This window comes from Oncorhynchus keta, chromosome 35, assembly GCF_023373465.1.
Source record: "Oncorhynchus keta strain PuntledgeMale-10-30-2019 chromosome 35, Oket_V2, whole genome shotgun sequence".
Taxonomy (NCBI): Eukaryota; Metazoa; Chordata; class Actinopteri; order Salmoniformes; family Salmonidae; genus Oncorhynchus; species Oncorhynchus keta.
Window position 1 is genome coordinate 19,276,047 of NC_068455.1, and position 24,008 is coordinate 19,300,054.

The 24,008-nt window shown below is 42.9% G+C and overlaps 2 protein-coding genes across 6 annotated transcripts in view; both read left to right on the plus strand.

Moving 5' to 3' along the window:
- Nucleotides 1-111: 111 nt before the first annotated feature.
- LOC118368106 (uncharacterized) lies at nt 112-4,941 on the plus strand. The gene is made up of 8 exons (XM_035751882.2): nt 112-292; nt 407-528; nt 1,133-1,271; nt 3,038-3,159; nt 3,308-3,418; nt 3,528-3,634; nt 4,214-4,304; nt 4,430-4,941. The coding sequence occupies exons 1-8, from the start codon at nt 196-198 to the stop codon at nt 4,544-4,546; spliced, it is 906 nt and encodes a 301-aa protein (XP_035607775.1). The 5' UTR covers nt 112-195; the 3' UTR covers nt 4,547-4,941.
- A 910-nt stretch (nt 4,942-5,851) lies between these two features.
- Nucleotides 5,852-24,008, plus strand: part of LOC118368103 (bromodomain adjacent to zinc finger domain protein 1A-like) — a 39,617-nt gene continuing 21,460 nt past the window's right edge. Inside the window, exons 1-18 of one of the 5 annotated variants that reach the window (XM_052496669.1) lie at nt 5,852-5,977; nt 6,305-6,455; nt 7,827-8,105; nt 14,880-15,029; nt 15,212-15,310; nt 15,439-15,526; nt 17,895-18,029; nt 18,298-18,352; nt 18,556-18,716; nt 18,842-18,937; nt 19,213-19,351; nt 19,536-19,682; nt 19,888-19,983; nt 20,092-20,316; nt 20,765-21,127; nt 21,345-21,908; nt 22,162-22,337; nt 22,869-23,011. In XM_052496669.1, the coding sequence (XP_052352629.1) occupies nt 6,343-6,455; nt 7,827-8,105; nt 14,880-15,029; nt 15,212-15,310; nt 15,439-15,526; nt 17,895-18,029; nt 18,298-18,352; nt 18,556-18,716; nt 18,842-18,937; nt 19,213-19,351; nt 19,536-19,682; nt 19,888-19,983; nt 20,092-20,316; nt 20,765-21,127; nt 21,345-21,908; nt 22,162-22,337; nt 22,869-23,011 (3,029 nt within the window). In that variant the 5' untranslated portion in view covers nt 5,852-5,977; nt 6,305-6,342. Of the gene's footprint in view, nt 6,092-6,304; nt 6,456-7,826; nt 8,106-14,879; nt 15,030-15,211; nt 15,311-15,438; nt 15,527-17,894; nt 18,030-18,297; nt 18,353-18,555; nt 18,717-18,841; nt 18,938-19,212; nt 19,352-19,535; nt 19,683-19,887; nt 19,984-20,091; nt 20,317-20,764; nt 21,128-21,344; nt 21,909-22,161; nt 22,338-22,868; nt 23,012-24,008 lie in introns of all 5 variants that reach the window. The other 4 variants (XM_035751875.2, XM_052496670.1, XM_052496671.1 and 1 more) reach the window with 4 other exon arrangements.

Below are 24,008 nucleotides of genomic sequence, written 5' to 3' on the forward strand. Positions count from 1 at the left end.
ATTCAATATATTTATACAATATCAGTTACTTTAAATGTAATAATATATTCTAAATTCTCTCCATTTCACCACTACTATTAATAGGGCTCCAATTATCGCGCCTCCTTAAATCTCAAATACGTATCCGGTATTTTCTACACATGCGTTCAATATATTCAAGCATGAGCAATCGTATGTGGCAAAATATTTGTTGAAATGAACTTTTCAGACGGAAAAAAAGAAATCGTACGATTACTCTCCAGAGTAAATTCCAAGGACCTGCCACGTTTAATTGACTGGATGAAAAACTCTGGTATTTAATAACCCTGGCATTAGCTATTTTAAGACTAAACCAACCATCCCATGTTCATGTTGGATTATGATGCTTTAACTGTATTACATTAGCTAGTCATTTTGTTTCTTGCAGATGAAGTGGATGATGGATTGATTGACAATCAAAAGGTTATACTTCAAAGTATTTCAGAGGATCTTAGGGCATGTCTTCCTTTGGAGGCTGTGCTCTCCTCCGAGTCCTTGGCTATTCAGAAGGTGGGTTACTGTAATTGCTTTCATTCCTCAACATCTTTACTTGTATTTGGTGCAAGGTGTGTGTATTTTATTTTCAGAGAGGAATAACAAAAAAACAATACTCACACTTAAAAATAGACTTATGTAATTAAATGGGTATTTCACCCAAATTACAAAATTACGTTGGTTTCCTTACGCTCTAAGCAGTCTATGGACAAGGTATGACAACAATCCATGCTTTGGTTTAGTTTCCCTGGAACTGTTTCCACATGCTAACGTGTGTGGTACAAATCCCAATCAAGTCATGGGGCTGTTTTTCACACATCTCCAAATAATCCAAAAGTATCTAAACTTGTGAAGCTGAACAAAGTCATAGATGATTTGAACACGTGTGAAAAATGTATTATCGGTCCCATGGCTTGAATGGGATTTGTGCTACAAATGCTAAATTGTTAGCATGTGGAAACTGTGCCAGGGAAACTAAACCAAAGCATGGATTGCTGTCATACGTTGTCCAGAGACTGCTTACAGTGTAAGTAACCAGTGTAATTTTGTAATTTCGGTGTACTATCGCTTTGAATATCACAAATGAACTAATTATGTTCATCATCAATTGATTATTCAGACCCAACAGAACCCCCAGCCCACACTGCATGTGGATGCTTTCCTGTATGACGAGGACACCGTGGATACACTCTGTGAGGAGGGCAAGATGAGCCGCAACTACTGCCTGAACTGTGGCACTCGCAGAACAGCTCCCCTGGGTAGGTTTGCCTAGCATGGGCCTCCCGAGTGATGCAGTGCTCTAATGCACAGCAAAGCAGTGCTTCAGGCGTAACTACAGACCCGTGTTTGATCCCAGGCTTTGTCGAAGCCAGCGGAGACCCATGAGGCGGCGCACAATTGGCCCAGCGTCGTCTGGGTTAGGGGAGGGTTTGGCCGGCCAGGATGTCCTTTTCCCACCGCGCTCTAGAGACTCCTTGTGGTGGGCCAGGCACATGCACGCTGACTTAGGTCGCCAGTTTTACGGTGTTTCCTCCGACACGTTGGTGCGGCTGGCTTCTTGGTTAAGCAAGCAGTGTGTCAAGAAGCAGAGAGGTTTCGCAGGGTCGTATTTCGGAGGATGCATGGCTCTCGACCTTCGCCTCTCCCGAGTCAGTACGGGAGTTGCAGCGATAGGACAAGACTGTAACTACCAATTGGATATCACGAAATTGGGGAGAAAAATGTGTAAAAAGTAGAAGAAAAAAAGGTTTGCCTTGCCTGGTTAATCATTGTACTTGTTCTGAAGGATCATGCCATCTCACCAACAATCCAATTACCCAAAGCCCATCAATAATCAAACTGAACAAAAATATAAACACAGCATGTAAAGTATTGGTCCCATGTTTCATTAGTTGAAATAAAATATCCCATAAATGTTCCATAAGCACAAAAATATTATTTCTCCCAAATATTATGCACAAATGTATTTACATCCCTGTTAGTGAGCATTTCTCCTTTGCCAAGATAATCCATCAACATGACAGGTGTGGCATATCAGGAAGCGTATTAAACAGCATAATCATTACACAGGTGCATCTTGTGCTGGGACAATAAAAGGCCACTCCAAAATGTGCAGTTTTATCACACAACACAATGCCACAGATGTCGCACATTTTGAGAGCATGCAATTGACATGGTGAATACAGAAATGTCCACCAGAGCTTTTGCCAGAGAATTGAATGTTCATTTCTCTATCATAAACCACCTCCAACATAGTTTTAGAGAATTTGGCAGTATGTCCAACCGGCCTCACAACCTTTACCTCATGTATGATGTTGTGTGGGTTGAGCGGTTTGATGATGTTAATGTTCTGAACAGTGCCCCATGGTGGTGGGGTTATGGTGTGGGTAGGCATAAGCTATGGACAATGAACACAATTGCATTTTATGGATGGCAATTTGAATGCACAGAGATACCGTGATGAGATCCTGAGGCCCATTAGCGTGCCATTCATCCGCCGCCATCATCTCATGTTTCAGCATGAAAATGCACGGCCCCATGTCACAAGGATCTGTACACAATTCCTAATGCTGAAAATGTCCGTTATTCCATGGCTTGCATACTCACCAGACATGTCACCCATTGAGCATGTTTGGGATGCCCTGGATGGACATGTTACACTTCCCGACAGTGTTCCACATCTCGACAGTATCCAGCAACTTTGCACAGCCATTAAAGATGAGTAAGACAACATTCCACAGGCGACAATCAACAGCTTGATCATGCGAAGGAGAAAATGGCCAGATTATTATTTTAAAAAATTTTTAAAGGTATTTATGACCAACAGTTGCATATCTTTATTCCCAGTCAAGTGAAATCTGTACTAATTTCCTTAGGAACTGTAACTCACTAAAATCTTTGAAATTGTTGCTAGTTGAGTTCATATTTTCGTTCAGCATAGATGTGTAAGATGGGGGTGGGTTTATAACCCTCATGTAGCAGCATTGTGTCAAATGAATGTTTATTTGAATGTTTATTTTCTCAGAGTTCATCTCTCACTCCTTCTCGATATTGGAGCTCCAGTTCCTATTCCAGCATGTCCTACCAGACCTGACTGGGAGACTAGTGGTGGATGTGGGTTCCAGGCTAGGGGCAGTACTCTATGGGGTAAATTACAGTTTGTTTTGGAATGAAAGGGAAACCATTTATGGCATTGAGATGTATTGTTAAAGGTTATGTGAAAATATTGCTGGAAAATTTCATGAATTCTTTGGCAAAAAAGTATTTACTCTTCTAGTCATCTGTTGTGCTTCAGGGGTACCTGTACAGCTCTGCAGTTCGGCTTATTGGGGTAGAGATCAGTGCAGAGTTTGTCAGGCTTCAGAATATGGCTGTGGCGAAGTATGGCTTCAGTGACCGAATACAGGTAAAGCAATCATTAGTATAATTTTACATTTATTTATCTTGATCTTTGTTTTATGTTTTTAAAGAATGTAAGTGCCACAGCTTTCTCTCATTGTCTCACATTTCTGCAGGTCATCCATGGAGATATAAGTACTCAGGATTCCCTGTTACAGAATGCAGATGTTCTCATCATGAACAATGTGTTTGAGTACTTTCTACAGCCCAATGACCAATTTAAGTAGGTAAACCTTGGACACCACACCAGGGGTGTATTCATTAGGACATATCGTTTCAAAAAGTTTTCCAACAGAAAATATCATTATCCTATAATGCAGCGTTTCCCAAACTCGGTCCTCAGGAACCCAAGGGGTGCACATTTTGTTTTTTGCCCTAACACTACACAGCTTATTCAAATGATCAAAGCTTGATGATTATCTGAATCAGCTGTTTAGTACCAGGACAAACACCCAACACGTGCACCTCTTGGGCTCCCAAGGACCAAGTTTGGGAAACGCTGCAATATAGGATGCAGTAAGTGATCATTGGAAGATTTCAATTGCATACTCCTCATGTCCTGTCTCCTTCTCAAAACCAATTGGATGAGAAAGCCAGAGGTCCCGCCCCTCTGACCTTCTCCTCCAATGGGTTTTGATGAGGAGAGAGGGGTAAGGATGCAATTGAGATCTTCCTCATATATTGTATCTGGTAATGATGCTGTGTAGTACCAGGACAAAAACCAACATGTGCACCTCTTGGGGTCCCGAGGACGGAGTTTGGGAAACCCTGCTCTAATGTCTCTATCCTCTTGCTTTTGTAGAGCCTGGTATTTTATCGTTCACAATTTCCGCAAGAAAGGTGCTCTATTGGTTACAGTTCCAAGCCTCCAGGAAGCACTTTCTTCACATCAGGTAAGTACTGAAAATGCCTGTAAAAACTTTCTGTTTTCCACACATTGAGAATTGAATGGTTCTATGATGTGTAACTTCAAGCATAATGCACACCTCTCTATTGATGTACTGTGCTCCTCCTTCAGGGAGGGATCAACCTCAGCAAGTGGGTAGAGGAACTACCTCTGGATTACAACGTCTATCTGGGGAAGGACAGTGACCCGGACGCATTCAAAAATATACATCTGTATAGGGTACTGTGACCCTGAGTGAAGACCAAACATCCGCTCAGACTTTCTGTCCCTTGGATATTGACTTTCTGCTGCAATTGCAGATGGATTCTCTTATAGGACTGTGCCCTACCATATCATGTTCAAGGTATAACAATCTATAAAGATGACTGAGTGATCTGTGATAAGAAATCCCAAATATCACTCTGATAATGTTATGTACATTACAGTTCAGTGAATGATTTGTCAGCCTTTTTACAGAAAATGTTTGACCAATGTCTGAAATACTGTAGTAAATGAGTAGTTAAAACATTTGCCTGATGGTTCTTGTATGTTCCCCTCTCACCCACACTACTGAAACAGGAAGCATGGGAGGGTAGCATAATTACAGCAGAAAGTGGCTATTAAATGGCACCAGCTCTGAGGAACTTCTGTGTTGCCTTCTTTACCAACAGCATGGCATCACATCTATTTTGCAGCGCTTTAATAGTGTTTGATTTTGGACTCTGTGGCAATTGTAATTACAACCTCTTTGATGGATTTGCACCTTAGTTATGAGGCTCTCTAACTACGCCAGACAGACATCATGCAGGGTAACCTAGTGGTTAGAGTGTTGGACTAGTAACTGGAAGGTTGCAAGTTCAAACCCCTGAGCTGACAAGGTACCAATCTGTCATTCTGCCCCTGAACAGGCAGTTAACCCACTAGGCTGTCATTGAAAATAAGAATTTGTTCTTAACTGTTAACTAACTTGCCTAGTTAAATAAAGGTAAAATATTTTTTTTAAATGCAGTCATGTTATAGTAAACATGACACCATTGTTGAACATTGGCCTTCAGTCACCATCAATATTCTGTTTATTGAAATATGACACAAGCTGACCTTTTTTTTTAACCAATCAGATAAGCTCTTTTGCAAATAATTGGTCAAAATATCAGAATAAGGCTGCCTGAGTAAACGCAGCATAAGAACAAAGCACATACATATTGGTGATTCATACCCCACATGGCAGACAGACGGGAAGTTGGATGCATGTGGAAAATGTTAGGCGCTATAATATGTATAGGCGCTATGATTATGATCACTCACTTAAACCTGTACAAAAGTTGTGTATCAGTTGAAAAAGTATGTTTTACCAGAACAGATATGCTATGTTTTACTATTCATTTGTATGATGCTCTGAATCAAGTAGTAACAAATCCCATATTGCTTCTCCACTCCTCTGATGTTCAATGAAGATAAACATGATTGGAGGTGATGATGCGAGTGGCGGGATAAACAACCAATGGACATCATATAGTCTTCACTCAAGATACGCCCTCCTACGCGCTTTTCATCTGTGAAATAGAGCGGATCAAAATTATAGTCAACACGCAGTCCGTCCGCTGGTGAAGTGGGGCAGTCCGTTTACTTTTTGTATTTTTCTCCCGCGGATTATTGTTTTAATGTTACATAACCGATCCGGTAAATCTCTTGAATTCTTCCTCTAGTATGCGAGAATGTTCTCAAGTGGTTTAAACATCGAGGTTTTTAATTGCTAATATCAGACAGGTTCCCATTCATTGAGCACATTTTCATGTGAGTTGGTTGGAAAAGCGTCACTTTTGTGTGTTACTGGAAGCGTGTGCCATTAAAAGGCTGGATTTCCTCTTAAAATTGTCGTAGATTATCACGACCATTTTCTTTTGAATGTTTGGGTCACTGTCCTCATGTGTGAGTTTATTGCCTATGAATACTGATTTAAAACTTTGTAATTACATGGTTTCTGGCTTTCTTTTCCCTCCTTTTGAGTCTCAAAGAGGACAAATCGGAGACGAAGATAAAGAAAGATGCCGCTTCTCCACAGAAAGCCGTTTGTCAGACAGAAGCCCCCAGCGGACCTCAAACCAGATGAAGAAGTGTTTCTTTGCAAAGTCACACATGAAATCTTCAGGACATACGAGTACGTGAAGACCAAATTGATAAATTCATTAACATTAAATAATGATCAATGTTAGTTATTAACTATTAAATGACCATCCAATTTTGGCTCAACTCAAATTAGGAAAGTTTAACCCATAGTGACAGCAAACATTAGCTAGCTTGCTAAGAAGCTAAAATCCACTGCAGTGCATGGAAGATGGACAAAGTACTACTTATTATAAACTAGTTGGTAAATCATTAATAATGTATTGTCTGGTTGACACCTATTTAGCTAGTCATCAGATGAAATGGGTCAGAACCGTTGTTTCTATCCAGTTGTCAAACTTTGTTTGGCAGGTGTAGCCAGCTTGATCACCGCTAGTTTAGCGGCTACTATAGCTAGCTAATAGTGTTGGAGCGACTACCATTTAATGTTACCAGCCGTGTTAACCAAGTATTTGGGCCTGCTAGCCAGCTTGAAGCTAGCGTTGCAAAATATCCAACTTGAGTCAACTTTATTTGACTAGTTTATAATTATTGCCGTAATTTACTATCATATCCATGGAGTAACTGGTTGGTTAATCAAACCATTCTTAGAAGTTATCGGATGTTCTCTTAGATACTTTTACATAGTCCTAAAATGAGAGCAGAGCCGTTCGCGCTCATCACAACTCGTCTTGGCTCAGTTCGCGTGTGGAACGTGGACAGGCTCATTGTTGTGGGATTGTTTATAGCTAGCTAACTAGGAAGCAACATGTTAACTAGTGTGTTTATAGTGAAATATTTTAGCAATTTGTAACCCATAGCCTAGACAAACGTTTTAATTCGGACTTGCCTACAAATAATACTGACTTGTTTCAAGGGGTTCTTGAAAGGTAAACAATTTTCACCCTGGCCCTCATTCCAGATAGACTGCAAGTTCCCATGTTACTGTACATTTAGTAGAGGGACAGTGACATACATCTTTTAGTTCTGTTCATTATTTTAGCACTATTTTGAAGATGGACTGTTTTATATTTGGTTTTGTATAAGGTATACTTTTTGGGGAATTGTATTTAGTCAGCATGTGTGACCGACTGATCAACATGACTTTGGAAAACTTTGAGGTCCTATCGATGCAGAAACTGGTAAAGCATCTCAATATTTACAGTGTACACAGATGAGCAAGGTATATGTTGTGCAAGTTAGGTTGTGTTATGTTTTTAATGCCAATTTGGGGTGAGCATTGGTTTTTGTTTCCTCCTATGATTATGTGGGCAGCAATATTTTGAATGTATCCAGCCCAACATGAAAAATTAGTGAGCAATTTCATGCCCTTAAACATTAGGGCCCTTGTCAAAAGTAGTGACGTTACACTATAGGGGATATGCAATTATCTGTACTGACTAGAATCACCCCGTCTCCCAACAAGTGACTTCTTTGAGAGGACCATCCTGTGCAACAGCCTGGTGTGGAGCTGTGCGGTGACGGGCAAGCCTGGCCTGACCTACCTGGAAGCTCTGGACTGTGAGAAGAGGGGTCGTCAGAGCCTCCAGAGCTTCCCCTCAGCCCTGGTGGTCCCCCTGCTGCACCTCACAGCCCTCACCTACCGTACCCGGCTCCATGAGATCTGTGATGATGTGTATTCTTACGTCAAGGAGAGGTTCTTCCCTGGGGAGATTGTGGACGTTGTGACCCGCTCCGGTACCAGGTAAAGTGTTAATTTAACCACATGACTTCACCAAGCATCATCAGTTGTACTCAACTTTACTGTAATCTGGGTGTTCTGAGCCGCACCAGTGTCGGGTAATGTGTTGGTTTTAACCATATGATGACCTCCCCGACAGTCATCAGTTTCACTTTATTTTATACATATGACCTCATCTAGTGTCATCAGTTTCACTTCTAACCAGGGGTCTGATATCATTTGGTTTTATACCAGCTTCCTGAAGGACTACAATGCCTTTTATGTTCTCTCCCTATGAGTCTCGGTGCTTTGATAGTTCCCGTATTTAGCCAAAGGAGTATTCATCCAATGTCTTGTGTTTATTTATGTTCACTAGAGCCCAGCTCTTTGACAGTGAAATCATGTTCTCTGTAGTAAACCGATACATGGATTTTTGTCAATGTGGTTGAGAGTTGGCTATGACCTGTTTGGAGAGGGGTGCCAGAGGAGCTCTAATATAGAATTGTATTTGTCACAATGCGCCAAATACAACAGGTGTGTTGTACCTTACTGTGAAATTCTTACTTACAAAGTAAAAAAATAAACTAGCATTAATAACAATAATGAGGCTATATGCAGGGGGTACAGGTTAGTTGAGGTAATATGTACAGTACCAGTCAAGTGTGGACACTCCATTCAAGGATTTCTTTATTTTTACTATTTTCTACATTGTAGAATAATAGTGACTATGTCAAAACTACGAAATAACACATGGAATCATGTAACAACCAAAAAAGTGTTAAACAAACCAATCTATTTCTATATTTGAGATTCTTCAAAGTAGCCACCCTTTGCCTTGATGACAGCTTTGCACTTGTTGGCTGCTTTTCCTTCACTCTGCAGTCCAACTCATCCCAAACCATCTCAATTGGGTTGAGGTTGGGAGATTGTGGAGGCCAGGTCATCTGATGCAGCACTCCATCACTCTCCTTCTTGGTCAAATAGCCCTTACACAACCTGAAGGTGTGTTGGGTCATTTTCCTGTTGAAAAACAAATGATAGTACCACTAAGTGCAAACCAGATGGGATGGCTTGTCACTGTAGAATGCTGTGGTAGCCATTCTGGTTAAGTGTGCCTTGAATTCTAAATAAATCTGTGCCACCAGCAAAGCACCATCTCCATGCTTCATGGTGGGAACTGCACATACAGAGAGTCTGTTCATCTTCTCTGTGTCTCATGAAGAAATGGCGATTGGAACAAAAAATCTCAGTTTAATGTCCATTGATCCTGTTTCTTGGCCCAGACAAGTCTCAAATCAAATTGTGTCACATTTCACCTTACAGTGAAGTGCTTACTTACAAGCCTTTAACCAACAATGCAGTTTTAAGAAAAATAGAAGAAAAACAAATAATTAAAGCGCAGCACTAAATAACAATAGCAGGGCGGTATACATGCGCTAACGGTACAGAGTCAATGTGGGGGCGAACCGGTTAGTTGAGGTAGTATGTATATGTAGGTAGAGTTATTAAAGTGACTATGCATAGATAATAACAGAGTAGCAGCGTAGGTGGGGGGGGGTCGCAATGCAAATAGTCTGGGTTGCCATTTTGATTAGCTGTTCAGGAGTCTTATGGCTTGGGGGTTATAAGCTGTTTAGAAGCCTCTTGGACCTAGACTTGGCGTTCCGGTACCGCTTGCCGTGCGGGAGCAGAGAGAACAGTCTATGACTAGGGTGGTTGGAGTTCTTGACCATTTTTAGGGCCTTCCTCTGACACCTGGTATAGAGATCCTGGATGGCAGGAAGCTTGACCTCTGATGTACTGAGCCGTACACACTACCCTCTTGCGGTCAGAGCCCGAGCAGTTGCCATACCAGGCAGTGATGCAACCCGTCAAGATGCTCTCGATGGTGCAGCTGTAGAACCTTTTTGAGGATTATGGTCAGATTTGGCAAATGGAGGGCTAGTGAGAGCTTTGTGCTTTTCACTCTGTGTGTGTTGTAAAGGTGGTCTAGAAGTTTTGTGGTTGCACATTTAACATGCTGATAGAAATTAGGTAAATTATTTAAGTTTCCCTGCATTAACAGCGTTTTCCTGTTTGCTTATGGAGGTATACAGCTCATTGAGTGCAGTTTTAGTGCCGGCATCGGTCTGGTGGTATGTAGATTATGTGGTCTATAGGGTAGATTGTGTGGTCTACAGCTTATCATTAGATCCTCTACCTCAAGTGAGCAAAACCTCAAGACTTCCTTTAGATACCGTGCACCAGCTGTTGTTAACATGTATGCATAGACCCCCGCCCTGTGTCTTACCAGAGGCTGCTGTTCTGTCCTACCGATGGAGTCTGGGTCTGGTCGGGTGTCAGTAGTATCTCCCTCCCGTCCAACTCATTGAGGAACTCTTCGTCCAGTTTGAGGTGAGTAATCGCAGTTCTGAAGTCCAGAAGCTCTTTTCGGTCATAAGAGAAGGAAGCGGCAACATTATGTGCAAAACAAGTTACGAACAACGTGAAAAAACAAACAAAATATCATGGTTGGTTAAGAGCCGATAAGACTGCGGCTATCCCCTCCGGCGCCATCTTCAAACACATTGGCTTCTCTTCTTCTTATTGGTGTCCTTTTAATAGTGGTGTCTTTGCAGCAATTTGATGATGAAGGCCTGATTTCACGCGGTCTTCTCATAGTAGTTATTTATGTGTCTGTTACCTTTATTTGGGCTGCAATCTTTGAGGCTGGTAACTCTAATAAACTTATCCTCTGCAGCAGAGGTAACTGGGTCTTCCTTTCCTGTGGCGGTTCTCATGAGAGCCAGTTTCATCATAGCTCATGATGGTTTTTGTAACTGCACTTGAAGAAATGTTCAAAGTTCTTAATTTTCCACATTGACTGACCTTAATGTCTTAAAGTAATTATGGACTTTCGTTTCTCTTTGCTTGCTTGTGCTGTTCTTGCCATAATATGTACTTGTTCTTTTACCAAATAGGGCTGTCTTCTGTATACCACCACTAGCTTGTCACAACGCAACTGATTGGCTCAAATGCATTAAGAAGAAAATAAATGCCACATATTAACTTTAAACAAGGCACACCTGTTAATTGAAATATATTCCAGGTGACTCATGAAGCTGGTTGAGAGATTGCCAAGAATGGCCAAAGCTGTCTTCCAGGCAAAGGGTGGCTACATTGAAGAATCTAACACTTTTGTTTGGTTACTACATGATTCCTTATTTGTTATTTCATAGTTCTGATGACTTCACTATTGTTCTACAATGTAGAAAATAGTAAAAATAAAGAAATCGTTGAATCAGTGTGTCCAAACTTTTGACTGGTACTATATATAATTTCTTCAACTTCCTGAGTGGGAAGTTGACTGACTCCTTTTGGACCTCCCTCTACCTAACATTTAGGCCTACATCAGCACAATCATCTCAGAAAATCCTAGGGAGAGCCTTGATTATACATTTTTAAATGTATTTCTTGTTAGCTACTGTAGAGCAGCCAGGTACCCATAACATTAAGTCTATAGTTACCAGTCCTACTAAGGGTAGTCTTCTGCCAACAAGAAATATGCTTTGGCCTTTTGATTTGAGCAGTGTGGATGTCGCGCTCCATTGTGGGGGTGGATGGGAGTGTACACTTACTCCTGTCGTCCACGATCAGCTCCTTGTTTTTTATTGACGTTGAAGGAGAGATTGTTGTCCTGGGACCACACTAAGTCTCAGACCTCCCCTCTGTAGGCTGTCTCCTCACCGTCCTTATCCTGTGGCTACTAGATAATGGAAGCCACTGGGCATATGGATCTAAATAAATGAGCCAAGAGGGCATCGGTCAGCCATCATAAACTGAACTTTGAAAATAACACAACGGGAGGGACTGAGTGGATGGACCTAAGGCAGGCTCTGTGATTGGCTGAGCCAGCAAAAGGAGTTGTCCCAGACATTACATTATCACAGTTTAGCAGTAGGTAGCTGAGCGAGAATGCCAGACAAGAAGCAACATGCACCCACAGCAGGGGGGGCAGAGGGAAGGGGGAGTAAGCCAGTGGTATTAGTACGAGCATGTATTGTTACAAATATTAAGTCTGGGCCTCAACAATGACCATTCTTTCAATTCTGCTACTATGACTATTGTTACAAGTACAGTTATTGAGCAGATTTCATCTAATTTTAAACAAGTTAATGAACTAGACCTAGAGCCTTTCACTGAATGAATTTTAAGCCCTATCCATGCTCGTGACGTTCAGACTCTACCCTATCTAGGCCCAATTTTCGAATGTGAAATTTAAGCCCTGGTCCTGCCCTAAATCAGAAAGCACTTCCATTAGCTGCTTGTCTGTCTTGCGCTGCATACACTCTGTGCATGACTTGTGGGTATCCATAGCAACACCTCTGCTTGGTGACGAGACCGAGAGCTGTGAACCAGCTACTTTTCGTCACTCAACTCAAGGAACATTTTATTTTCGGGAAAATAATCTCTCCTGTGGAGTCAGACAATGTTCTAGTCTTATTTAAAGAGGTTAAAGCACTTCTGACGCTATATGTACATGGAATATGTACTACACAGCAGTGCACAAGCAAATGGCTCAGCTTCAGAATGTTAATGATACATGAGTACTAGCTGTACCTTAGTTATTGATGGAAAAACAGGCCCTACCCGGCCCTAACCCACTGTATAATGTTGAGACCTACCGGGGTGGGGTGGCAGAGCTCTAACTGGACCTTAGAAGCCCCATGGACTTGTAATACAGGGGTTTTCAGTGATTTAGCGTTGTTTCCTATTTGCCATCTCCTACGTGACTTACCAATGTATTGGGCAACAAAACAAACACTTTCATTAAAGAGATATGTGTGTGTGTGTGTGTGTATATATATATATATATATATATTACACACATTTGAAGTCGCAAGTTTACATACACTTAGGTTGGAGTCATTCAAACTCGTTTTTCAACCACTCCACTAATGTCTTATTAACAAACTATAGTTTTGGCAAGTCGGTTAGGACATCTACTTTGTGCATGACACGTCATTTTTCCAACAATTGTTTACAGACAGATTAATTCACTGTATCACAATTCCAGTGGGTCAGAAGTCAACTTAAGTGTATATAGACTGTGCCTTATAAACTGCTTGGAAAATTCCAGAAAATGATGTCGAGGCTTCTGATAGGCCAATTGACATCATTTGAGTCAATTGGGGGTGTATCTGTGGATGTATTTCAAGGCCTACCTTCAAACTCTATAGACCTCCACCAGTCTGGTTCATCCTTGGGAGCAATTTCCAAAAGCCTGAAGGTACCACGTTCATCTGTACAAACAATAGTACGCAAGCATGAACACCATGGTACCATGCAGCTGTCATACCGCTCAGGAAGGATACTCGTTCGATCTCCTAGAGATGAATGTACTTTGGTGCAAAAAGTGCAAATCAATCTCAGAACCACAGCAAAGGATATTGTGAAGATGCTTTAGGAAACTGGTACAAAGGTATCTATATCCACAGTAAAACGAGTCCTATATCGACAACCTTAAAGGCCGCTTAGCGAGGAAGAAGCCACTGCTCTAAAACTACCCTATAAAAGACAGACTACGGTTTGCAACTGCACATGGGGACAATATTGTACTTTTGGAGAAATGTCCTCTGGTCTGATGAGACAAAAATAGAACTGTTTGGCCATAATGCCCATCGTTATTTTTGTAGGAAAAATGGCCCGATTGCAAGCCGAAGAACACCATCCCAACCGTGAAGCACAGGGATGGCAGCATCACGTTGTGGGGGTGCTTTGCTGCAGGAGGGACTGGTGCACTTCACAAAATAGATGGCCTCATGAGGGAGGAAAAATTGTGGATATATTGAAGCGACATCTCAAGACATCAGTCAGGAAGTTTAAAGCTTGGTCGCAAATGGGTCTTCCAAATGGACCATGACCCCAAGCATACTTCCAAAGTTGTGGCAAAATGGCTTAAGGACAACAAAGTCAAGGAATTGGAGTGGCCATCACAAAGCCCTGACCTCAATCCCATAGAAAATTTGTGGGCATAACTGAAAACGTATGCGAGCAAGGAGGCCTACAAACCTGACTCAGTTATACCAGCTCTGTCAGGAGGAATGGACCAAAATTCACCCAACTTATTGTGGGGAGCTTGTGGAAGGCTACCTGAAACAATTGACCCAAGTGTAGCAATTTAAAGGCAGTGCTACCAAATACTAATTGAGTATGTAAACTTCTGACCCACTGGGAGTGTGATAAAAGAAATAAAAGCTGAAAGAAATAATTCTCTCTATTCTGACATTTCACATTCTTTAAAGTGGTGATCCTAACTGACCTAAGACAGGGATTCTTTACAAGGATTAAATGTCAGGAATTGTGAAACTGAGTTGAAATGTATTTGGCTAAGGTGTATGTAAACTTCCTACTTTATCTGTGTATGTGTTTTTGCCCCCTTTTTTTTTTAACCAATTGCTGGTTATGACGTCTCAATGGGCTCGGGAGAGGCGGCAGTCGAGAGACAACCCCCTAGTCGCCTGCTTCACACGGCTCATTTTACCCGGAAGTCAGCGGAGGGCTCCGTATACCTCCACCACATTGACATGATTGGGTGGGGGCGGTATGGTCCCGTTTAAACAAGCTCACTTCCTTGACAACTTCCTTCACAACAGCTCTTCTCAACAGCTCTGCTACACGAAGTGGAAGAAGTATAAGTGCCCTGACTTCTGCAGAGGCTGTATCGCCGTAAGTGCTGCACGGTCAATACAGGCATCGGATTGACCATGCAGCTGTGTTTTTCAATAAATTGAAATGTGTTTTGAATATTTCCTACAGGCAGCTATGTGAAATCTTGGATGTGCAGTCTCCCCACCATTCCAACGGGCCGGTCAATGGGCATGCCAAACTTCAGATGGAGGGGGACTTCATCGTCATCAGTGACAGTGAGGAGGACACTCCTAAAAGCCCCAAATCAAAGGCCAATGGGTCAGTCTGTAAGCCAAGCTATTCAGAGCTGCATCTGGATATGCATCCTAATCCCTATGGTCAAAAGTAGTGCACTTTATAGGGACTAGGGTGCCATTGCACATGCACACCAAGTCTTTGCCCCAGTCTAGTTTCTTTGTTAGCATGGATTAATACCTTTTGCCCCCCTGTCATGTTTAAAGCAAGACAAAGAAACCTGTCAACCCGTCTGTGTTCAAGTACAAAGTACAGCCCATCAAGGAAGGCAGTGTTCCCATATTCACCAAGGCTGGTCAGATGAGGTGAGACTAACCTACTGATTAACAATGTTCTGGTAGCTTGTATTGTTCTTATTCAACAGTTAATCCCCTCTTGACTTTTTAAATGGAACCACTAACCATTATTCCTGTCTCTTGCTCGCTTATTTTAGCCGTAAGAAGAACACGTTTTCACGAGACAGACTAAAGCTGCTGCTCAAACAGCACTGTGAACCACAGAACGGAGTCGTTATGATCAAGGTATTAAGATTGAACTTGAAAATATTATGCACGTTGGTGTGTGTTCCTTTTTAAGCAAAAACTCTTAATGCTCTTGCGGCCATTTGAATCAAGTAGGGCCGTCCCCGACTACAGAACCTTGGTCAACCAAAATGTGTCTTTTCTTTCGACCAATCGATTTGTAAATGTTAAATGTGTATTTTTCCATATAGACAGACTATGCATTTGTTAAATAAAATCCACTGTATGCATTGAGCTTATCTGATGCTTTGAGCTTATCTGATGCATTAAGCTTACTGTTTGATAAAATAACACGTAAATGACTCGAAAGAGCCACAGATCTAGATAAATCAACCAGACCCAACCATTCTCTTCAAACTCCTGCTGGCTTTTACTCTCCTGAAGTTGCTTACAATAGGCTATACGAGGAGTCGGCAACCTTTCTCATGTGGAATACCAATTTCTTACCAATTCTACCAATCTGCGTGCCAGTTATGTTTTTCATATCAGCATTTTTGTGGAACAGTTTCATTTATAAGTCATATCTCAATCATTTAATAAAGAAAATTACAGTATACTTTTTAGGTTTAACATCTATTTAATCCCCGTCCCCGTGGGACATCTTTTGCCTCTTGGCAGGCCGTCATTGTAAATAAGAATTTGTTCTTAAATTACTTGCCTAGTCGGCAGGGTAGCCAAGTGGTTAGAGCGTTGGACGAGTAACCGGAAGGTTGCAAGTTCAAATCCCTGAGCTGACAAGGTACACATCTGTCATTCTGCTCCTGAACAAGCCGTTAACCCACTGTTCCTAGGCTGTCATTTGAAAATAAGAATTTGTTCTTAACTGACTTGCCTAGTAAAAAAAAATAAAGGTTCAATATCAGGCCTGAAGCAGGTGCTAGTGAACTTGCAACATTGTATCAAGTTTCCTGCACCAGTGAGCTTGGGACAGACACAGCTGTTGGCTGTATTCAGACCCTTTTGATATGAGGCTTGAAATTGAGCTCCGGTACATCCTGTTTCCATTGATCAGCCTTGATGTTTCTACAACTTGATTGGAGTCCCACAGTTGACAGTGCATGTCAGAGCAAAAACCAAGCCGAGGTCGAAGGAATTGTCCGTAGAGCTTCAAGACAGGATTGTGTCGAGGTAAAGATCTGGGAAAGGGTAATAAAACATTTCTGCAGCATTGAAGGTCCCCAAGAAAACAGTGGCCTCCATCATTCTTAAATGGAAGAAGTTTGGAACCACCAAGGTTCTTCCTAGAGCTGGCCGCCCGGCCAAACTGAGCAATCGGGGGAGAAGGGCCTTGGTCAGGGAGGTGACCAAGAACCTGATGGTCACTCTGACTTAGCTCCAGAGTTCATCTGTGGAGATGGGAGAACCTTCCAGATGGACAACCATCTCTGCAGCACTCCACCAATCAGGCCTTTATGGTAGAGTGGCCAGACTGAAGTCACTCCTCAGTAAAAGGCACATGACAGCCTGCTTGGAGTCTTCCAAAAGGCACCTAAAGGACTCTGACCATGAGAAACAAGGTCCTCTGGTCTGATGAAACCAATATTGATCTCTTTGGCCTGAATGCCAAACATCACATCTGGAGGAAACCTGGCACCATCCCTATGGGGATTGTGGTGGGAGCATCATGCTGTGGGGATGTTTTTCAGTGGCAGTGACTGAGCGATTGAGGCAAAGATGAACCGCGCGAAGTACAGAGAGATCCTTGCTGAAGCCCAGTCGGAGGCCCTGAGCAGGTTAACAGGACAACGACCCTAAGCAGACAGCCAAGACAATGCAGGACTGCCTTCGGGAGAAGACTCAATGTCCTTAAGTGGCCCAGCCAGAGCCTGGACTTGAACCTGATCGAACATCTGGCGAGACCTGAAATAGTTGTGCTGCGACGCTTCCCATCCAACCTGACAGCTTGAGAGGCTCTGCAGAGAAGAATGGGAGAAACTCTCCAAATACAGGTGTGCCAAGCTTGTAGCGGTTACCCAAGAAGACTCAAGGCTGTAATCACTGCCAAAGATGCTTCAACAAAGTACTGTGGGAAAGGTCTGAATACTTACGTAAATGTGATATTTCAGTCTATTTTTAATACATTTGCAAACATTTCTTACCCTGTTTTTGCTTTGTCATTATGGGTTGTTGTGTGTTTGTTGAGGGGAATAAAAAAAAAACATATTTTAGAATAAGGCTGTAATGTAACAATGTGGGAAAAGTCTAGGGGTCTGAATACTTCCCGACGTGTGTGCTACTGCTTGACAACAAAAAAAATCTTTGTTAACCAACAGCCTGTCGACTAATTTGGGTCAGCCGTAGAATCAAGGAACTGTCATTTTGCGCTAGTGTTGTTGCCAACAGTTTCTTATTTGTGTTTCATGCTTAGGCATCAACTGTTGCTAAGTACAAGTTGGCAGAACAGCACTTCTCCCAGTTTTTCCCTGACCAGCCGCCTGTGTTTGTCTTCAGTCCTCCTCCTAAAGGGCGGAGCAGGCCCAAGAATGATTCTTCTCCTCGAGAGGTGAGGATTGGCAATGTACTTGTCCCAAATGGATCTACAGGTCCTAGTCAAGTCGTACACTGTATCGGGAATAGGGTGCCATTTGGGACACATCCCATATGTACACCCTTTGTTGTTACTTATTCGCTGAGTAATCATAACAATCTTATTATATTGTAAATGCTAACTTTTTGACTTCCACCATGAATTTGCTCAGTACGACTTGTGACGAAATGTGAACCATTTTAAGAGAAGATTGCGTTTAGATTATTTATTTCCTTTACTGTAGGCAGCGGAGGAAAAGCTTCGTCTGATGCAGCAGAAAGAGGAGATGATAGCTACGGGTGAGTCCAGTAGATTAGTTGTATATTAGTAGAGAAGTCTTAGCATGTTATTATGTAAGTGCAAAAAGTAGTGCAGTGTTAGCATGTAAGTGCTAATGAGTCTGTGCCAAAAGATGTATGAATGATCCCATGGTTTGGCTGCCACATTTAATCTATATCTCAAGAATGGTGACAATGTGTTTTAACAAATCTGTCATGTTCAGCACATGAAAAGGCCAATCGGGAGAGGGAAGATGACCTGGGGGCCAAAAAGAAAGAGAAGGAGGACAAAGAAAAGAAGCGGGAAGAGATGAAAAAGATGTTTGAAGAGGAGAAGCAGAGGAGGAAAGACGAGAAAGAACGCATGAAAGTGGAAAAGGAAAAAGTACGTTACGATTAACGTTATTTTTGATCGATGTCACTGGGTTTTTAATTTAATTTGTACACCATACAATGTCTCAGATCACTTAATATAGATTACACTGTATGGATCGTAATACTATATTGCAGGAGAGAGAGAAGCTGAAGGAGGAGAAGAAGAAATATGCAGAGAGACTAAAGATCTGGAGCAAACCCAGAGAAGACATGGAGTGTGACGACCTGAAGGTAAGCAGCCCCAACCGTAGCTAGTTTTTGTTTGGCCTCGTCCTCCCTAATTGAAATGCTTACTTTTTCTCATTGATACAAGAAAGTTGGTGCTGTATAGGCAACTTCTGTGTTCGATATGAGTTGGCTATACAGCAGAAACTCATCTGCGTCCATGTTAACCTTTTGTGTTTTAAGACAGTAAGGTTGTGAAACGTCCTAAATGGGATCTCTAAGTTGGTAAGTAAAGTTAGCATGTTTAGGCCTCTGACTCTCCTCTATGGAATCATGTCCAGGATCTCCCAGCCCCAGTGCCGGTGGAGACCCGTCTGCCTGCAGAGCTGTTCGGAGATGCTCTAATGGTGCTGGAGTTCCTCAAAGCCTTTGGAGAGCTCTTTGACCTCAAGGACGAGTTCCCAGAAGGCCTCACACTCGGTGAGAAACACTGGCAAAACATTGTAAAAATACAATCACTGGTTCTACAACTTTAGGTTTATCACCCATTGTTTGATATTAGAATATAGTTAATTGTGTGAAAGTTCAGTGACAGTCTGGTTTAGTGTGTGTGTGTGTGTTGTCAGGAGTTTTCTGACTGTTGGGCCTCGTCTGTGTGTTCCAGAGGTTCTGGAGGAGGCCCTGGTGGGGTCGGACCCCGAGGGGCCACTCTGTGAGCTGCTCTTCTTCTTCCTGTCGGCCATCTTCCAGGCCCTGGCTGAGGAGCAGGAGGAGGTGGCCCGCGACCAGGTGGCTGAGGTTGACGCCAAAGGTAGGGACAGAAACGGGCCTCGACAACGCTTGTTTACTGTCAACACCCTGTTTAGTCTACTTAACCGATTGTGATTGGTCACCAAATATACTTTGGTAGTGAGCAATACAAATTTATCAATGGTGACATTTCACCCAGGCTGTAGGATTGACTGACTAATTACAAAGTTTAGCATATTGAAAAATCTGTGAATCTTCCTTGTCAGATCTGAGTGAGGCTCTGGATGATGATGCGGACCCCACACAGTCTGCCATCAGTGCTGTGTCTTCCCTGGCTGCTGCCTGGCCTCAGCTCTACCAAGGTGAGAGAAGGACTACAATCTTTAATATAGTCAATGTTCATATACAACTACTTGCATATTTGTTTATTTTGTACTGAGAGCCTGATTACACAGTGCATGTCTCTGTAGGCTGCAGTCTGAAGCAGTTGGACCTGGACAGCTGTACTCTGTCAGAGATCCTGAGGCTGCACATCCTGGCATCGGGGGCCGACTGCAACTCTGCCAACGCCAAGTTCCGCTACCAGAAACGTGGAGGATTCGGCTCTACAGACGACCCCTGTGTTGAGCTAAGGCTGGCCAACCCTGGGTTGCTCAAGAGGCTGTCCTGCACTGCTGTCTACGACCTGCTGCCAGGTGACACTGACACACTCACACACACAGACAGCCTCTTCAAGTTATTGCTGAAGAAAAGAAGCAGAACTGAAGAAGCTATCCCTTTTTCTTTCTGTGCCCCCAAGTGTTCGGATGTAGGCTACTAGTAAAGTTATCAGGCCTGTCAATCAGACTCAGGAAGAAAACAGGTTTCCCAGTAATATGGGTCGTATCTGGTGAACTGTTTGGTCTAGAAACGCACCATTTAAGCTGTAGTAATGGTACAGCCACGGCGTTAACGACTATGCAAGCTTTTTTTTCTCTCTAGGGTTCCTGGAAACAACGGTAGAGCTACGCTTAATCATTACAACATATCTGGCTTTTATGAGAATTCCAGTTCTCACTCCAAAATTATCACACTTCTGAGCCATGCTTGGGAATAAGTACTTTTTATCGAATTTAGTGTAATTTGTCTTGTGTTCTGTCCCAGGTGAGAAGCTGAAGATCCTCCATGCGTTGTGTGGTAAGCTGCTGACTCTAGTGTCTACCAGGGACTTCATAGAGGACAGCGCTGACGAGCAGAGACAGGCCAAGCAAGAGCTCAGGGAACTGAAGGCTGAGCAGCACCGCAGAGAGAGGGAAGAGGCTGCAATCAGAGTACGGAAGAGGAAGGAGGAGAAGTTAAAAGAACAGGAGATGAAATTGAAAGAACTGAAAGAGAAACATGAAAAGCTGATGGAAGGAAGAAACGGCGACATGAAAACTGAAGAGATGAACACCAGCACTGAGAGCCTGAAGGAGGAACATCAGACTGAAGACGAGGAGGAGCAGGCGATCAACAGGACTAGGAAGAGTAATAGCCTTCAGTCCTCTTGGCATACGGCTAGCAATCATAGAAAGCGTTCACATAGTGTGACTCGATCAATTGTTGCGCATAACACTAGAATGCACATTTTGCAATGGAAATGTTCTATATTCTGTAGTCCAGTTCTATATGCGTTGTTAAATCTTTTCACCTCTGGTTAGTACCATATTGCCATTCTAACACAATCCTTTGATTTCACCTCTAGTGATGGGCAGCAATCTCCAGGAGAAGCAGCCTAAAGAGGTGAGCGCTGAGCAGCAGCCGAGAGAGAAGGATCTCCAGGAGCGCATCCAGAAGGTTGCAGCCTGCACTTATATCCTCCCCCTGGGGCGTGACCGTCTATACCGTCGTTACTGGCTCTTCCCCTCCACATCTGCCCTCTTCGTGGAAGATGACTATTTTGGTCTGACTGAGGACATGCTGGATCCCCAGGAACCGACCTCTGAACAGGAGCCAGCCAAGGCTGAGGAGATGGAGGTGTCTCAGAACGAGGCCGGACAACCAGAGGACCTCTCCCAGACAGGCTCTACCCCAGACCCTGACTCCAAACCCATCATCCCAGCCCCCGTCCAGAGCAGCTCTGCTCCCCCAGTGAATCGTCCTAACCACTGGGCCTTCTACAGCAGTCCCCAGGAGGTGGAGGCACTGATCGAGGCCCTGAATCCACGGGGTCACAGGGAGAGCACCCTGAAGGAGGTCCTGGTGCAGGAGAAGGAACGTATTGCACAGCTCCTCTGTACAGCAACCGCTGACCGCTACCACCAGACAGGTACTGACTAGGAGAGGCCTCTGGCTAGACTAGAGCAACCTGATCCAAATGGCAAATCAATCAAATGTATTTATTAATCACTTTTTTATTATTTTACATCAATTGTCATCAAGTCGGCAATGTTGGTTTGTCTCACTGCACTTCAGCTGACAATCGCTTCAGGAGTAAAGGATTGACTGAATGAGAGAGTGGAATATCCCAAACTACTGGACGTTTGGGATACTCACTGTTTTGCCTCTTTTTTTCTCTCCAGATATTAAACCAGAGGCTGGTGTTAACAAAGCTGTCTCAGCCAAGTCCAAGGCTGCTTCTGCTCTTCTCCCAGAGGGCACAGCGGCTCCTGCTGAGGACTTCATGGGCAACAGGCTGAGAGATCTGCTGCTAGATATAGAGGACCGCATCTACCAGGGTACACTGGGACAAGTCAAGGTTAGACTACATCTACCAGGGTACACTGGGAATAGTCTAGATTAGACTACATCTGCCAGGGTACACTGGGAATAGTCGAGGTTAGGCTACATCTGCCAGGGTACACTGGGAATAGTCGAGGTTAGGCTACATCTGCCAGGGTACACTGGGAATAGTCGAGGTTTGACTACATCTGCCAGGGTACACAGGGGCAAGTTGAGGCTTTGGTTGGGCAATAGCTCTTTCTGATTAATAATTTGTTTTATTTCACATAGTAAAAAAAGTTGATGCAACCGCTTTACATTTGAGTCATTTAGCATACCATCTTATCCAGAGGGACTTCCATTAGTGCAAATCAGTTCATTCTTATAGTAATGATTAGGTAATTATACCTGGGTAAGATGAGGAATGAGTTGGTATGCAGAAGTGCTGTATGTTGAGTTATGAATTGCTTCTGAATGCAAAAAAAAAAACCTCCCAAACTTTAAATACAAATGTACATTTCAGTGAGTAAAATCATGGGTGCTTATTGTCTGATATCTTGTATGGTAGGTGATGGAGAGGAGTATATGGAGGAAAGCACTGGAGGAAGGCCACTATGAACTACTGACCCCTGAGCTGAAGGAGAATGGTGTCACTAAAAGAGAGAACTGTGACGTGGAGAACATGGAAATACATTACTTGAAAAAAGACAGGTAAGTAATGTACACTCACCACATCAAAGTCCAGTCTGTCATTTTGTGCACCGACATTAGCTAGCGATAATCAATATGGTTTAGGGGTGTAAACGTTAAAACAAAGTTGGGAACCGAACTGAACCCTCCCCCCACAATTAAAATCAGTGCCGTTGTCACAGCATTATTTTCTGTGTTATAGCCTAACTAGACCATTTGGTTATAAAGGCTTGGGGAAAGCTGTGTAATTTAAATAAAACCAGAGGAAGAGGAACTTTAGGTAACAAGGTGAATTTGCAAAACAATTGCGAGATGTAGATTACCAAGACACATGCTCATGCCTGCCCTGCCTGCTCTTTCTCTTTGCTACTGGTGAGTGTTCAGTCTTTGGTATGCTGCATGTAGAATATCCTAGCTTAGGCTATTCATGGGACCGAGATGGAGGTACAGTATCTTCAGGCCAGTCTTTCGAGCACGGGGTTGGCTAATCTTCGTTGTGGAGGTGTGTTTCCCTCATTATATGAAATGACCGTATCTACTGGTATAGCCTGTATCGATTAGGCCTACCCTTTTCACATAGAATGGTATGTGGCCCTTTGAAAGTGCTACTGCATGTCTTTTAGGCTACACTACGGCTTCTAAACGTCGTTACGAAACCTTCTCTTATATGAACGGTATTTTACTTGTCTGTAAAGTAGCGCTGCTTCTAAAGCGGGACTCACTTCCATCACTAGGCAACCAGAACTGTCAATCCTAGCATGCGCGGACTGCTCTTTCCTTAAAGTACTTTAAAAAAACTTTAATCATCGACTTACCAAGACATTTAGTAGACTGAAAGCACATCTAGCTACCCTACCATGAAAAAAAAACACAGCAGGACATCAATCAGCGACGTTTATTGTTGTCAGGGAAACGATATAACATTTATATGCCGGCACAGAATTTTACTGACTGCAAAGGTACCGACGCTTCTGATGCAGCACTTTTAAGTGTCTGGAAGGTTATACATTACCGACAT